The sequence below is a fragment of the Cyprinus carpio genome, chromosome A19 (assembly GCF_018340385.1).
Source record: "Cyprinus carpio isolate SPL01 chromosome A19, ASM1834038v1, whole genome shotgun sequence".
Taxonomy (NCBI): domain Eukaryota; kingdom Metazoa; phylum Chordata; class Actinopteri; order Cypriniformes; family Cyprinidae; genus Cyprinus; species Cyprinus carpio.
The window spans coordinates 1145627-1163896 of record NC_056590.1 but is presented as its reverse complement, the minus strand read 5'-3'; the positions used below and the strand labels follow the sequence as shown (position 1 = coordinate 1163896).

The window sequence follows — 18270 nt, the reverse complement described above, 5'->3', positions numbered from 1 at the left end:
TGGCAAAGTTGTCAGCCATTAGGGAGGATGTGGGAGGAAAGAGGTGAATGCCTCCTCAGTTTGCGAGTGTCTGAAGTATTGTTGATCTTGTGTAGTTGAATGCTTTTGTAGAGGTAACATTGGCAGAAAAAGAAGAGAGCAGAGCAATGTGTCTCTTTTCTAATACTCTTGCCTGACAGCACACACATTCTGTCATTCTCAAAACCATTTAAAACACCTTTCAAACAGACCTAGACTATACATAATTTTCTACATTTTTATACAGAACCATTAGCTAGATAAAGCTATAACTCACAATGCATTCCATGGGTCTAAGACACTATCACTTGTATGTGTGGCCTGAGTTGGTACTAAAATTCAAATAAGCACAATAAAAGATTATTAACAAAATTTTAAAAAAGTACAATTTGAACTTTTTACAGTTTTTTTCCCTTAACATACTGAAATATTGACTGAATTAAATATATATTGAGATTTGATGTACACTACAAATACAATGAGTACATTTCTTTTTTTTTCACTAGACCAAAAGCTTTCTAAGACCACCAGAAATTAATATTCAGTCTCGTATGTCCAAACCTTTCACTGGTAGTGTGGTTTTACATATTGCAGATAATAACCTGTTGCAGGTTTAACATATTGCAACATATTGCAAAATCAAGGGCAAAGACACTAATATACAGCTTATAACAAGACAAGATTTACAGATGTTGAGCCAGTGTTGCTGGGTCAGGATACTGTTTTGATGACACCAGAGAGTTGCACAGCAAATACACAGTGTTTCAACAACGATGGAAAAGAGGAGCTTTATTTTAACTTAATCTCATTACACTTTCATAACTTAACCCAATGCACAGTTATCTCTGACCTTGCAGTCACCCCTGACTTCTGACCTCTCCTCTCTGTCTAGCTGCGGCTGCTGCGGTTCATCCATATTTGATTTGTCTCCATTCCTCCATGTCCCCACACACTGAATGCAACTACAGATCAAACTTTAAAAATGATCCAAGATTCATTTCATGACTTTCTCTACGTTCAAACACTGCCAACTCTATTTTGTTTTCCTGTTCTTCACAGAAAAGAGCTAAGAAAATTGAGGGTGAAACTATTTATATCAGACATAGCAATTTAATGTTGGAGGTTTGTATGGAAACTCTGGAAATGTCTTGTTTTTGCCACTGCATGTCTCACTGCATGAGATTCTGTTTCGTCTGGTTTCTTTCTTCATTCTTCTCACTGCACTCTCTTTTGTGTTTTGTTTTGTTTTGTAGCTTAACCCTAAAGGCTTGGCATGCACTATTTACCTCACTAACTGTAATGCAAGTACTCACTTCTATTTATTCTCTGTTTGCTTAGCACTTTTTATTAAATATATGATTGGGAATTATTTTTTTTTTTTTTTTTGCTTCTCTTATAATAAACATGTTTGTTTTTTTGTTTTTGTTTTTTATAATTTAATGCAAAATTGAGCTGATCCAAACATGTAGCCAGTAGTTGGATCACATAAAAAAAAAAAAAAAAAAAAAAACTTTTTCCAGCATGTTAGGCTCTTAGCATGAATGCCTTTTATTTAATTTTAACAGTAAACTCTGTGCCTGCTCTGTTCCAGCTTTTTCTATAGTATAATATTTCTAATGGGTTTTTCACACTTGAAACTAATGAATAACCCATTTATAACCCTGAGTTATCTTGTTTCCTGATCACATAGTTCATACTTTACCTTGGATTGTTAAATTAATCCTAGGAAGACAGATTTCACACTAGTATTAGCCTTGTGGTTTGGCCTACAAATTTATGTCATGGCTAAACAGATCTATACTATTGATTGGACAAGTAAAACGTGTACAGAACTGTCCACTTGTGAAATTGTCACCACATAAATCTGCTAATATACAAACATAGCAATAATACTGTCTCTTAGATCTAGATGACCAGTTTTCTGTCCCCATTTAACATTTTAATGGTTTCCCTGAGACACTGAAACTAAACACAGCAGCTAAATGAAGCACATGGATATTTAATCAGGGAATTGTTTAGTTTAAGATTGCTCTTTAATTGCCAAACTGCTTGCTGTAACATTCTACCACATTGTTTCACGCTGTTTGGCACCACAGATTGGGGTTAGCACTACAAAATAGGTGCAGACCTGCTTCTGAACCAGGATTTCGTTACTCAGGGTTAAAGTGGGCAGATGTTTACCCAGGGTTAAACATACTGTGACAAGCCCATAACTACACTGTTGTTTAGCCAAATATATAATCATTGGCTGTACATTTAGCTCAATAATGCATGTTGTTATTGTTTCATTTCTTATCAGATCACATGATTATAATATTATTGATTTGTAGTGTTATAGATTATACAGTCTATACAGCCTGTCCCACTCCCAGTCATATATTTTCATACAGTATAGTTACTACAAAGGCTGTTTCCACTGTTCTGAGGTCTAATGAGTCTGATAATGAGTCTGAAAACCAGATGGATTCTGTGATATTAACCCCTTCATACACCCACTGACCCCTTCTCTAACCCTGTGACCACTGTATCTAACCATATATCATATAACACTGTCTCCATCACATGCACTATCATTATATTAAGTGTTAAACATTGCTGTTAGTGTTTGAGCCAAGCACTGTTTTGCACTCTGCTTTGTTTCATAAATCAACAGACATGGGCCAAATATCTATCATATGCTGCAGTGAATTATGACAGCATATGATTCATTTAGTGCACTAGTATTGCATAGGTATAGACCAATTTGTGAAACCGCATGTGTAGAGATCAGAATCCAGTCATTTGACCCATGTCTGAACCCAAGCTTTGTTCACTCTGTACCTTGAACAGTTTATCTAATGTTAAAACTGCTGAAGTGCTCACATGATCGCCACCTCATCTATCTCCTCCTCTTATAACAAATTAGCAATTGGAAGGGTCCATTAATGATTTAAAATCAGAAATTCTGTCTTTTACAAACCATAGTGAGCTGCCTGCCAGACTAGCTTTTTAAGTAAGCTCCAGCAAAACCATACTTGCATCGATTCTTATAGAGCTGATATTAGCATGTTGCTAAGCTACAGACACAATACTTTAATATATATATATATATATATAAAGGTATCTTTGGAGGCAGAATAATGTTGCAGACTATAGGCAAATGTATACTTCGCGTATACTTCGGTTTTTATGTGAATGCTAGGCATATGTGTACTGTGCGTGTGATGTAAATTTATCATTGGCAGATTTTCTAAGCACATATACTCGCACATGCACCTTGAATTTTTTGGTGCTAATTGTTTGGTCCACAGAATGTGGCAGCACTGTTTTACAGTTCGTAAAGAAACACTTTGACAAGTGCTTGTGTGAGGGCATTAAAAGATGCCCACAACATTAGTTTAAACAAGTACAAAGATATTTTTATCTCCATAACTTTTGGAGAGAAGCAGATACTGGATGAAGATTTCAAGTGTGCATATGTTGAGGAGAAGACCTTGAGTTTTCAACAGAGCCAACCAACCCTGTTACGTAGACGGCTATGTCTCTCCAACAAGGCGGCTCGCTAGCTAGATGGCTAGATAGAAATTTGGAAAATTAGCTGTAATAAAATTTAGCATTAGCAGTGGCAAAAACATGCATGTTTAATTTCCACTTTAAAATGTCTAGCTTGGCAGCTCACTAGAGTTTGGAACAACCATATTGTCTTACTGCAATCCTTTTCATTTGCTATAAGTTTGCCACATAACAGGTTCAAACTACTAACCTGTAATTTATAGCTTGTAACTTGAACATTGCTTAAAAGGATTAGGTCACAATGTAAGGAGGAGACGGACAAACATCATGTCTTTTTAGTGTCAGCTGTCTGTCTGAAATCAGGGCTGTAGATGATGAGGGCAGGTTTCTCATGAGAGTGTTTCATTCTTGCAGATCAGTTCTGCTGGGCACCAAGACACAGGTCTGGTTTATTTCCAAAATCTGTAGTTAACTGAATAAAGATCCACTGATATTTTAGACTGTCGGTCTGTCTCTCTCACTCTCTGTAGCTCATTAATCACAATCTGTCTGTGCACACATGGATCATTTGTTTTGGGCAATCACAAAGCCTCCTCTCTGACATGAATATTCAAAGCCTCATAGTGTCTGAGCATAGCTGATTACCCGATGCCACTGAGGGGAGATGATGGGAAACAAATCAGGCCACAGAGACTATATATATATATATATATATATATATATATATATATATATATATATATATATATATATATATATATATATATATATATATATATATATGTCACGTCATGTTTTTTTTTTTTTTTTTTTATATATGTATATATATGTATATATATATATATATATGTATATATATATGTATATATATATATATATATATATATGTATATATATGTATATATATATATATATATATATATATATATATATATATATATGTATATATATGTATATATATATATATATATATGTATATATATATATATATATATATATATATATGTATGTATGTAAGGTAAAATGCAGTTAGAAACCTGTGAACATGGAAAGGAGAGACCTGTGTCTTTGTGGCCAGCAGGCAATCTGTAGAATGGCTTTGTGTGTGACATTCACTTGACTGAAAATAATGTAACTAAGGATGGGAATCACAGGAAATATACTGATTTTGGTTCCTTAATGATTCTATTAACTATATAAAATGTACTATTAACAATTCTGTGAGTGAATTGTTTGGTGAGTTCAAACCCGTTACAAACCCAGGAGTTCAGAAGTTTTTTGGCTGATTCGTTAAAAATAACTGGTTGAGTCATTCACACCTACACCGGTTACACTGTGCTTGATGTATTTGATACAACATGCAACCAGTGAGGACAACATAATATAAATGTGTAGCCTAGTTATTGTTGTTGTATTATTTTGTATACATTCCTAAAAATAAACATTCTTTATTGTCATCTAAAGTATGCTGAAGAACCATCCATAGAACCTTTCAACTGCACAAAAGGTTCTTTAGAGGAATAAAAAAATGGTTCTATTAAGAACTGTTCACTGAAAGGTTCCGGGAGGAACCACTGTGAAATCCCTTTTGGAATCTTTATTTTTAAGAGTGTAGCTCAGTCTTTCTTTCATATCATATTCAATTCAGACTGCAACCTCTCAACCAACTCTAGATGGAATCTATTGACATTCAAGAATCGTTAACGGAACCAAACATCTTGAAATTATACAGTACAAATACTTGATTCCCTACCCTAGATGTGATGCCCCTGAGATAGTTTGGGGTAAAACAGTGCTTCATGTCAGATCATCTTACTAATGAGATCTCTTCATTGGGTTATTTCCCTCTCTTAATTTCTGTCCTTCATCTTCCTGTGTTCTCTTTTTTCATCTCAATTTTGCTGTCGGTTCCCAAATTTCTCTTCTGCTATCCTCATTTTTTTTTTCTTTTGACCTCCTTGGTATGCTTTCTCTCTGCCTGGACCTCTCTTTCTCTCTCAGGATGTGGATAAGACACAGACAGAAATCATGCGTCATCACACCAGTATCAGCGAGCTCAAGCGAAGCTTCATGGAGTCAGTGCCCGAGCCAAGGCCCAACGAGTGGGACAAGCGTCTGTCCACCCACTCGCCCTTCCGCACCGCCAGCATCAATGGCCAGAAACAGCCCGACGTGAGTACTGGGGTTAAAAGTTATGCTTCACTGTTGGATTTAGAGCCTTTGTATGCCTTTTTTGTTGAAGATAAAGACTGACTTGTTGATGATAGATTGCTGGTTTTATGAAATGGAGGTAACTTTGCCCATCTATTGGTGTTTAGTTGTGTAGTATGTGTGCTGAAACAAAGTTTCATACAATGAGCCCTTTGGAGAAGAACTAATGATTGGTTTTTCCAAAGTTTGCCAGTTTAGTGGCATAAAATCTTTGGATATTTAGTGTTTGTTTGAGTTAGTTGTGAGTTAATTAGATATCAACAAACAATGGGTATATTATGCTTTCTTTTCTGAGTTATCTCGGTTTTAAACTTTTGGATGTATTTCAGTGCTGTTTTCAGTCACTCTGTTTTCTATATATTTTCCTATTTAGTACTGTGGTATCGTCAAAGTGTTTCTAAATTGCTGGCCTCTAAATAATGAAACACACACACACAAAGAGAAAAATAAAGTCACTTTATATGTCAGTAAGTTTATAAATGTTAAATATTAATTGTTAAATATTTTTTAGTGATGACTGACGAATTGGGATTTCGCCAGAGAGACCAGTCCACTTTGAGTGTAACTAAACGAGTCAATGGACATTGGCATACGGTATTTCACATCTGGCTGCCATACCCCGTAGCGCAGGTATAAAAGGCAGCAGGTGCACCGCATTAATTCATCCTTTCGTTTTGGAGAAAAGCGGTGGTGCATCACTGCTGCTCTCCTGTTACGAGTGATTGCAGAAAACGAGTGCGGGCATCATGGCACAGCTGCGGTGGTCATGGTCTCACTGCAAAAAGATTGTCTTTGTGTAGACAGCCACACCAGAAGTGTGCGCTGGCCAGCTCCCCTGCATGCTTCAGCGCAAAAAAAGCAATCTCTAAAAGAGCAACATGCTCTTTGCTCACTCTTTGTGGGGACATGACCAACTCGGAGTTGCATAAAAGACTCCGTTTCGTCAAAGGTGGCAGAGTCCTTCTGCCTCTGCTGCAATCCAGTCGGAGGTGATTTGAGGATCACAATGAGGGCTTCCCCAGCGGGAGTTCCTTGCCCCTCAAGCACTCCGCAGCTAGTGGAGTTTCCGATGGAGCGTGCTGGGCTATCTGCTAGACAGAGTGCACCATCCGTATCCCTCGGTGCTCCCGCTGATGACCAGATGTCGATCGCTTCATCAGAGGGCGAGCTGATGATGACACGACTGTGTTGCCCTCTTCGGGTGTGGTAGCGTTGTCCGAACCAGACCCAGAGATGACTGATGGGTCTTCTGGTTTCTCAGAGACGCGGCACCCTCCGGCACCCATGTCTGGACCTGTGGAAACTTCACTTCTCTGGATGGGACGCGGAGATTCTAGGTGACCTACCCCAGGAGGTAGCACTCACTATCGCTTCAGCACGAGCTCTGTCCACAAGATGGGCCTATGTTCTGAAGTGGAACCTGTTCGTCAAATGGTGTTCCTCTCACCACGAGGAGCCCGGGAAATGTTCGATCAGAGCCGTGCTTTTCTTCTTGCAGCAAGGGTTGGAGCGTAGGCTGTCCCTCTCCACCCAGGTTTACGTTGCTGCTATTTCCACCCACCACGACCCCATAGAGTGGTCCACCCATAGACCCCATTACCTGGTCCTTCAGGGCCCTAGCTTTGCTCTGTCCTGTATGCGCACTGTGACAGTACATAGATAGAACTCAGAGCTTTAGGACCTCAGAGAGCTCTTTGTTTGTTATGGAGGACAGCAGAAGGGGAAGGCTGTCTCCAAGCAGAGGATGGCCCACTGGATAGTGGATGCCATCACCTTGGCCTATGAAGCACAAGGTGTGCCTTGCCTGCTCAGGCTGCATGCTCACTCCACTAGGGGTGTTACATCATCCTGGGTGCTGGTTCGTGGTGCCTCGCTAGCAGACATTTGTAGAGCTGTGCTCTGGACAGCTCCTAACACTTTCGCTAGATTCTATAGCCTACATGTCTAACCTGTTTGCCCCTGTGTTCTCACCTCAAAAGGGTAGTGGCACTGAGAGGCCCGGCTCAGAGTTGGCTTGCAACGTCCTTAATGCCTAGTTCTCCAGAGAGTTCCCTGGAGTGAATGAATTCCTGAAATCTGGTGGCAGCACTGGTGGCGCTTTGGTAGGGATCCCAATTCGACGGTCATCACGGACGTGACATTGAGAGTGACTGACTGAAAGGGAATGTTTTGGTTACGTATGTAACCCTCGTTCCCTGAAGGAGGGAACAGAGATGTCACGTCCTGTTGCCACAGTTGCTGTACCACCGCTGAGCTGCTGGATCACCGGCTCAACTTCTCTGCGAAAACATGAATCAATGCGGTGCACCTGCTGCCTTTTATACCTGCGCTGTGGGGTGTGGCAGCCAGATGCGAAATACCGCATGCCAATGTCCATTGGCTTGTTTAGTTACACTCGAAGTTGATTGGTCTCTCTGGAGAGATCCTAATTCGTCGGTCATCACCGACGTGACATCTCCGTTCCCTCCTTTAGCGAGATGTTGAAGGAAACCTATTTAAATTGGTTGCCAGAGCAACATTGAATTAACAAATAAAAAAGTTTTTAATAGTTTTCGTTTTTGCTAACAAAAGCTGCAATGAATTGCAATAAACATATACATTTTCTCAGTATGAGTCTCAGTCTCAGTTTGATGCAGTTTTTAGTCATAGTCTGTTTATAGTAATGTGACAGGCAGTAAATTATAAAAGTTCAGAACTTCACCCTTGGATCTGAATGTTTGTTCTGACAGCCTGTTAAAATCGTTCTGAATCATAAGAACAACTTATGCTAATCAAGCTCAGCTTTCTTTCTTCTATGGAATACAAATGAGAGTTGTGCTGGTTGCTCTTTTCCATGCAATTTGTCCCTGTGGGAAACAGTAGAAAGGATGTGACAATGCCAAAAAGCAGTCTGTATGACACATGGAGTACTCCAGATCTTCTAAAGTCATACAAAAAGAAGTTTAAATCTTCGAATTGTCTCCCTTTTGAAGAAGAAAGGAAGTCATACAGAATTGGAAACTACGTGTATCAAAGAACTAAAAAATTGTTGCATTTGGTAAGGATTACAAGTTTTATTAAAGCAATAAATTAATTTTTTTCTAAAAACTTTTTTTTTTTTATCAGAATGTTGCTCATGTAGCATGTTATCTGATTAAGCAGTTATTTTATAAACTCTCAGTGTGTTTGTGTGTGTGTGTGTGTGTGTGTGTGTGTGTGTGTGTGGGCACGTGTGCACACAGGTGAAGACGCCTCCTCTACTACCCGTACATAGAGTAGCGGGGGATATATCAGAGGTAAACGTAATCTCATTTGGTCATTACTGCCAGGCCATGCAGCAACCGCACCTGAAAAGACTGGTGTTTCTTTATGTAGATAAAGAACGACACAAACAGAAGCGCAAATGGCCGCTGGACGCTATAGCCATGGCCCAGTCAGAGTAGGAGATGTCCTCTCTCTCTGAATCTGGTCACTGCCCGTGGCTTTTATAGACCCCTAACCACACCCTCTCCCAAAGCCATGCCCCTTTACTACTACTGCTGCTGCTGTCTGAATGGCTACCGCCGGCTTTCCTCTGCTTTGATCTGCCAATCGCATGGCTGGATTACACTACATGATGTAGCTGTAAGTAGGTCTAAAAGGAAAAAGTAGTAAAAAAGCAAATAGGAAAAGCAACCATTAAGAAACTGACTCCTCCTCCTTTTCATTTCATTGTCTTTTCCCTCTTTTTTCCTCCTGTTCCTGTCCTTCACTGGTTGTCTGTCCTTTCCTTCCCCTTGTTTACTCTCCACCATCTCTCCTCGCAAAGTCTTGTCCTGGATCGCAGTCCTGTCCTCCTCCACTTTCATCCATAATTCCATCTCCATCTCAATCCTCCTCCTCTCCACAAGCAGGAGTGTCTAGAAGCGCCCAGAGAGGGGCACGTTCGTTCGCCCCACGGCCCTCTTCTGCTGAGGCCTGCTACATCATGTACCAGTCTCAGACCTGAACGCATTAAACTGCCCTATTACACACTCCTTCCAATTCAAAACATAAAGTTTGAACTCATTCTCTCAAATTCTCTCAAGACAACATGCACTTTTTAAGATTTCACTTTTGAACAAAACTGTCCAGTGTCTTTTATGTTTATCCATAGTTTTTAAAAGCACATGTCCAGTGTTGAACGTCTCTGTTAACACTAGAGATAGAAATTGGAAGGAATGGAAAGATTTTGGTTTTGATTCCATCTAAAAATTAATGGGAGTGAAGGTTTCCGTGACTGATTTACTGACAATTTGCAAATTAAAGAACACAGAAGCAGTCGATCATTTCCATAATGACAAACACAATCTACCAAGAGCAGCACAAATTAGCGTCTGCTTAAAGACTTGCTTTTTTGGAGTGTTAAATAATGCCGCAAATCCCAGTAATTTGACAAGTGCAAACATTAGTAAATTGCATTGCATGATATATTTTAATACTCTCTTCCCGTAAATTTTGCGTCTGAAACTCCTACAAATTCATATTCAATAAGGTCAGGCACAAAATTAACTGTATCCATTCTTCACTGTGTGTCTTTAGTAAATCCTGACAGTACTATTTTAACGGCAAAAGACAGTTTGCGCTGGCGCAAGCTGTTAGTAAATCTGGCCCTTAGTGTTTCTTTACAAAATAACATTGCCAACTACTGGCCTGGCATGAATAATACAGTGTTATTAGTTGTAATCGCGGATCTGTGTGAACAGGGATCGTTTTGACAATGTTGTCTCTATGCGAAACTTTTCAAAAAAGCGATTTTTTTAATACATCGCTGTCATGTAAAGGTACAGGTACCATAAGTCAACAACCGCTCTGGGGTGTGTTTCCCAAAAGCATCCTTAGCCAACTAAGGTTGTGAGTTCTTTCGTTATCAACTTAGTTCAACAATTCTGTTGTTAAGCTATAGTTACAATCAGCAACAGCTCTTGACCTGTGGTTAGTAGCATAGTTAGTATGACATGGAAATAGATCTTGAGCAAAATAAGCAGGTTACTGTAACGTGTAATCTGTACCTTTCATTCCATATATAGTTTATACAAATTTTAGTTGGTCAAGAGAATGAAAGAACTATTTTTAATGATTGTATGTAATGTACACATGTACATTATTGCTCTAGTACTCCACAAACCCCCAGAGTATGATGTAAGAGGGAATCTGTGACAACGGAGAACAAAAATAGATGCCATGTTCATTATTTAGAACAATAATCTGATATTAATTTGAGAATGAACCAATTAAATGGACAACAGATAGGTGACAGTTACATTGGTTTCGGGAAACAGACGTGACTAGCTAGGTTAATTTCTCCAATGATGTGTATGGTAATTAAGCAGAGAGTCGCACTGTTGTATGGGAAATGCACCCCTGACCGATTCAGTTAATCAGTCATTAGACTGATAACTCATGAGTTGATTTGTGAGTTGTTTTGATCAGTTTACCTAAAAGAACCAGTTCATAAGAGTCATTCGTCCATAAATCAGACAACACCGGTCATGCTGTATGTTGTTGCCATCGGTCATTTAGAACAGCGAGATCTTTTATCATATTCGATTCAGACACAAACTCTCAACTAGAACAATTTATTTGGCTTTGGTGCTGCAGATTGATGAAAGACTGACACAGATTCACTGTTTCTTATTTAAAAGTATTAATTGGTGTTCAAGAACTAAACAGAAACAAACGTCGTGAAAAACATAAAAAATTTAACCGATTCCAAATGTTAGTTAGCTATGATTGTTTGTTCTTTGCGGATGTAGTAAAGTCTGATCTAGCCAATGACCGAGTCTAGTTCTGTGACAGACACATCCACTGATCTGATTCTCTGAGGATTTTGCTTATTGACCCGTTCCACCCAAACCCTGATGGTTTTTATGGTGTTCTTCTGTCACTGATGGATATTTGCACTGCCAAAACATTGTCTGCTGCCAATCTTAATGTCAATCCGGCGTCCACCAACGCCATAAAAACCCTCAAGGCCTTTGCTTCAATCCATCTGGCCCACTTAAACCACTCTGGCATCCTCTAAGCTCAGATCCTGAGCCCGGACCCTTCAAACCTACCCAGAAATCTCTGCTACCCCTCATCAATCTCTCCCTATGTCTCTCCCCACTCCACATGTCTGTTCATTGTTCTGTGTCTGTCTTGGTGTCCCTTTGCCCTGCGCAGAGATGGCACATCGAGGCGACAGCAGGTAAGGGTCAGGTGGGCGCCTGCGCCAGGAGGCCCGCCGCTGCTGCAGCATATGGAGGAGGATGAAGATGATGATGATGTTTGTGATGAAGAAAAAGACACTGAGGCTCAGGGACATCCAAATCTTCATAGGCATGTCCACAAAGAAAGAGGCCTGTGTCTGCCAGGTGTACCCAGTGGTACTGCATCGCCCCCGTGTCTCCTTCCTGTTGAGCAGCCTGCTGGTCTTGACGCTGATGCTGTGGTGGCTTGTCTTCATTTGAGAGACAGTGAAAGAAACTAAATAGATATCAGGGAGACAGCAGCCGCTCTCAGAGTAATCTTATTTGGATTATAAGACAATAAAGAGGGAGAAAGGATGAGGTCCTTCCTGTTTTTCTGTTTATTTCCTCTGGGACTCTTAATGATTTCACCATTTCACATTGGATGTTGATTGACAGCTTATAGTTTTAAACAATTTATGTCCTTTGACACAAAAACCCTGGATGCAAAAGCACTATGATATCTTAATAGGACATAATGGTTTATTTATCAAAGCCAACACATTCACTTAACGTTTCTCTGGCTTTTCAGATTTCCTTAATTGTGAACTCACTGCTTAAAATAACCATTCAGTTACAGTGTTTGCAAGATGAGTTTGGATTAAATTAAACTGTTCTTATTATTTTTCTTAATTTTCTGCATTTAATTAAGTACAAACCATTTACCATACAGACTAAAATTAAAACTTTGGCTTCTAGGTTCTTTCAGGTTTAAGTGTTGTTTCTGTAAAAAAAAAAATAGTTTTAACAGTAAACAAATATAATTTTGGAAATGTCCCACTGACTTACACTACCATTCAAAAGTTTGATATCAGTATAAATACTACACAAAATAAATAAACGAAATACTGCTTTTATTCAGCAATTTATATTGTAATTCATATCGGTTTTAATAACTACAGTATACATAGTATAAGTATGTTGTATTTTTTTTTGGTATTTGTTGTTTTATTGTACATTTTATTTATCAAAGGGGGGGGGGGGGGGGTTCCACAAAGATATTATGCTCCATAACTATTTTTAACATACTGTATAGGTTAAAAAATAAAATAAAATAAAAAATACTTTTGTTGATGTGCATCAAATCAGCATATATGAATGATTTCTGAAGGATCATGTGAAAATTCAGCTTTAAAATTTATATTTTTTAATTTATTCAAATATAATTTATTATTATTAATATTATTGCAATAATAAATAATATTACTGTTTTTGCTTTTTGTTCCCAAAACAAATGTGCATAAAATAATTATTTCAAAAAACATTAAAATATCCTACTGACCCCAAACTTTTAACGGTATTGTCAAATATTTGAGAGATACGTTTAACTGATAACAATGATGTTACCCTAGTATTTGCATACTATGCACAAACAAAGACTAAAACCTAAGCTTACTAGCTGAACTTTAACACAATTTTTTTTGCTGCCTTGCAAACACTAATTCCTTCAGTATGTGCAAATGTAGTTGTAGCTTTCATAGTTTTTATGTTATTCGCTGGCTTCAAACATCACCCTGTGACCACTGGATTTCTCTGGACAACTTTTCAGCACATGTTGCACTTTGCTTCTCTTTGCAGATATAAATCTCTTCTCCATTGTCAGCTGATGCATAATGAAAGGGACGATTTCTATAATGCCGCCAAAAAACTAGTCTACTTCTTCGTGAAGTGTATTTATGTTGTATCAGCCCTTAGCAGGTCAGCATATCAGGGCTTTAATTACACACCCCACAAATATGATCCTGTTTCTCCTTCCATGGGACTCTAGCATGCTTTAAAAACATCAGTACTACTGTCATGCTAGCTTAAAATTTAATTTCCATGTACAACAATCACAGCCTCTCTCTCTCTGCAGTGAGTAACAGCATAATGCATAGAAGGGATAGAAGGAAGAGATTGCATTTTTATTTATTGTAGTTTTTTTTTTATTTAATACGCATTTAAGTAGCTTTATTTATTTAAAAAAAAAAATACATTTATGCATTTGCACTTCTATGAACTTTAGTCAGAGTAGATGCCATATTTAATTTGACACAAATTTTGGATGTCTGGACTATCCAGGATCACACTGGTGGAGTGATGCTGGATAGTCCCAGTAAAGTGAAGCAGATTGTGGATTTGACAGAGTAATATTCATTCTGAATGATGGGTGATTGCAAATTATGCTCAGTACACATCTCTGTTTCTTTAGTGAATGGCACTGTCAGTGGATACACTTCGTTCTTGTTCAATAGGTTGTCATAGACCATCTCATTTTGTGTATTTTTTTATTTTATTTTTTTATTTCATATATTTCAAATACTGATTTTGAGTTGCTTCAGGTGATATAAAACAACTGCTCTGACTAAGGTCCATTCCATGATAAAGAAAATCCAAGGTACAATCAATAAATTGTAAAATATATATTTTCTATGAAGTCATTTGCACATCTAGAACATCTTGAAATCTAGTGAAATAGTTTCAGGTGTACATAAAAGTCTTATTAATTTCAAGCTGCAAGCTCAAATGTCTGAAACTCCCTAATGTTGCTTTATTGTGCACTCTGAAATCGCCATATCCACTGCAAATCTAATTTTCTTAATTATGTTCTTGTCATGGTCATCTATAAGCCCAATATATTTTGTAATTTCTTAGTTACAGCCAAATTAACTTTATTTCCAGACAAATTGCAACTGCTTTATTTATGCTTGTAAGAAGACAGGAAAATGTATGTCTAATATTCCAAAATATTCATAATTAATCCATTTTTCCTCAGTCTAACTGAGAGCATGTAATCCATTCTGTATGAAAGCAGCTTATGGAGATGTTATCACTTTCTTTTGTGGTTCCCTGGATCGTAAGGATATAATCCAAAACAGTTTTCCAAAAAAGTACATAATCTCAGACTAATTAGATTTTTCAGCCTTAGCCTTTTTTTCTCCATTATCTTATTAGGGTGAGTTTGTGGCTACTTGAGAGTTTTTGGTTTCTGAGATTTAACTCTTCAGTTCCCCTGCAAAAGACTTTTCTGCTAGTCTTTGGTTTCTTTTGGCTGATGATAGACTACTTTGAGTGACTTTAGTTTTAAATGCACTAATAACTGTGAAAGGAGACTTGCAGACTGTTGCGAGACGTCACACAGAGCACTTCTTTTGAAAGCACCACATGGTGAGCCCATGATTTGGCTTGAATTTGTCATTCCCATCATCATCTGTCAACCTGACAGCGCCATTATTGGATGAAAATAATATTTGACTTACATGTGCCAAATGTTTCTAAATCAAAAGCTTTTTTGGCTTGTAGTGACTGTAGATAAAAGATGAAAAAGCAAAACCATATTTGTGATGGTTTTGAAATGCATAATCTGCATATCTGAGCCAAATATTGTGGGTTAATAGGAACGGTGGGCTTCTAGGCGTGATGAAGGCTTCATTCAGGTCCTCTCATTCATGAGGATGTTTCTAGTTTTGGAATAAACACTCCTCGCTCTTAATGGAGGAGTGTTTGTGGAGCTTCCTGATGGATTTTGCTCCACTGGGACGCACTTCTGTGAAGCATAATTTCATTCCAATTGAGACATTATTTTCATGGTAATTTATGTTAATATACTTATTTTGTGAGCAATGTCATGCCATCTTTTCTTAGGCTGCATATCCAGAAGTAGCTGAGAACAGGTCATATCATGACTGCGATATGTTTGATTAATTGGACAGCACTAATTTCAGCACACATTTCTCTGAGTTTAATATTAACTCAACTTGGTGGCAGATTTATACAATTAATGTTTGAGAAATACGGTCAGTAGAGATTTTTACTCTTTTACACACCATTAAAGAAAATGATTTGATTGGAAAGGGTGATAAAGTACATATGAAATCATTGAAGTGGCTATATTTTGTACCTGTTCTAGCCCGGTGGTTTTTCTTCTTTTCTTTTCCCCCCCCCCAGTCTCACTAGGCTAAGCCTTTTTCTGTGTGAGGTGAAGTTAATGTAGTGAGAAAAGCGATTCTCTGCTCACTCTCCACTGTGTCTTGACCCCTCTCACAGTCTCCTGTGGTGAAGACGAAAACGTTCACCATTTCTGATGTCACCAACTCCCTTTGCACCGAAATCGCCAGCAAGGACATCCCGATTGTGCATACAGAGACCAAGACCATCACATATGAGTCTGCACAGGTGAGCTGAGGCGCTTTTTGAATCAACCTTATTGCTGACATCAGTTTTGGTTAGTCTTTTGCTGTGCCAGGGTTTGTCTAAATATCCCACACAAAGAATGAAAAATAAACTGGGATGCAAAAATATATCAGCATCAATACATGTTGGTAACCACATCACCCAGAAGTAGGGATTTTGTAAATAACCAAATATTAATAATCAAGTAATGGTCGATATACGATGTTTAATTGGATTTTGGTAGCAGTGCACATATTGGCACACATCTGTATTAAGAACAGAATATATCCCTTTCATAACCTTCTCTTCTGTACTGTATGTGTTCAGTCTTTGCTGTAATCTGTCGCAGTGCTGTCATTTTCTGAGCGAGTTTAGATAATCATTAAGATCTATTAGTTTTCTCTCTTTGAGCTCTACTATATAACCCGAGGCCAGTTATTAAAAGAGTTTCTAACCAGCACACCAGAGGTCCCACTGCTGTAATAACAAGGGCTTATTTTTTTCACTCTTTCAAAAATATATCAGATTATAGAAGAAAATATAATTAGCATATAAAACTTATAAAACATTTTTTCCCCTTTTTTTATTCATCTTCTTTATTCTTCTTCTTTTTCTCCCCTGAACCAAAGATTTACACAGATGTACAATATCATATCAGCTATTGGCAATACTGAAAAATTATTAACTTTTTGGCTTTGTGGTTTGGAGAGAGTTTCTATATAATAATACACTTTTGATTGTTTTAGTAGGAAGCATTTGTTTTATTATGAAGACAATAAAGGTACATGGTGATGGAAAAAAAAAAAAGATTTCATTTATAAAGAAATATATATTTCAATGCTTTTGCATACCACGAGAAACAAAACTTTTGTACTGTCTCTCTCTAAAGTTGACATCCTGCAACTGAACACAAAACTGCTGATAGAAATAATATGATGTGCACTCTGAGAAATAAAGATACAAAAGCTGTCACGGGGGCAGTATACTCTCAAAAATAAAGGGGTAAATAAGGTACCAATGTGTATCTTTTTTAAAGGATACAGCACCGGTGGCAGCTTTCGTACATTTTTTTTTTTTTTTCTGAGAATATGGGAGAAAAAACTATATTTCAGTTATTTTGTGAGAAACGCAAAACATTGTTTGAGAGAACCCAAACGTAAAAGCATTGTAATACGTTTCCTCCCATTTCAGGGTTTTTATTTTTTATTTTATTTTTTTCTTATCACTGTTTCCCATTTGGGTCTGTAGTAGGAAATAGCTTTGGATGGAAGTGATACATGAGAGATGTAATGGAAGAGTGTTCTAAGCGCATGTGTTTTTGTTTGCTAATAGTCCAACGTGATGTCAGAGAAGGAGTCTGGGATGCTGTTGAGTGCTCAGACCATCACCTCAGAGACTGTCAGCACCACCACCACAACCCAGATCACCAAGGTACTTGAAGCTGCGCCTAAACCTGCAATATCACGAAAGATCCTGCAATGTCTGCCTCTTAAATAAGAACAGATTGATGTTAAATTATCATATGTAAAAAGTATAATAAGATTAGCACTTTCTACAGAACATAATTGCAGAAAACTTTACAATATCCAACTTACAACAGATTTGCATGTGCTGCACACTGCAAGGTAGGGCACGATGGTGCAAAGAAGCTGCGAACATGTGATAAAGCCGTTGTTAATTACAGTTTATATCACCATTCTGCAGTTTCTTCCCATTTTGCAAAGTTTGTCAAGAATTACCGTACTGCACAGATGAGATATTCGCTTCACTGTGTTTCTGGCTCTCTCTCATTCTCTCGTTCTCTTCCCTTTCTCTGCTCAGATGGTGAAAGGCGGGATCTCAGAGACCCGTATCGAGAAGAGAATCGTAATCACTGGAGACACTGAGATTGACCATGATAAGGTGAAATGCACCTACAGTTAACGACCACGTCGGCCACACAGATGCAGAATGTTGACATTCTCATAGAAAGCATTTTATTGGACAAAAATTTCCATTGATTATGTCATCAACATTGGTCTATTTTCCTGAAAGAGAACAATTAAATGCATATATCTGCTAACAGATGTGTAAGACCTCAAAACTAACAAGCATGGATTAAAAGCCACAAAACTTCAATTTTGATTTCATAGGGCCTTTAAATGTGTAAGTTTAGAGGTCTGGTTGAAAA

General features: G+C 37.9%; 1 protein-coding gene across 9 annotated transcripts in view; it reads left to right on the top strand.

Moving 5' to 3' along the window:
* Positions 1–18270, top strand: part of LOC109092047 (protein 4.1-like) — a 69700-nt gene that overhangs the window by 45702 nt on the left and 5728 nt on the right. For 4 of the 9 annotated variants that reach the window (XM_042776014.1, XM_042776004.1, XM_042776008.1 and 1 more), the window contains 5 exons: positions 1078–1140; positions 5512–5682; positions 15975–16103; positions 17433–17531; positions 17922–18002. In XM_042776014.1, coding sequence (XP_042631948.1) covers positions 1078–1140; positions 5512–5682; positions 15975–16103; positions 17433–17531; positions 17922–18002 — 543 coding nt within the window. Of the gene's footprint in view, positions 1–1077; positions 1141–1271; positions 1320–5511; positions 5683–8942; positions 9321–15974; positions 16104–17432; positions 17532–17921; positions 18003–18270 lie in introns of those variants that run through there. The other 5 variants (XM_042776005.1, XM_042776011.1, XM_042776010.1 and 2 more) reach the window with 3 other exon arrangements.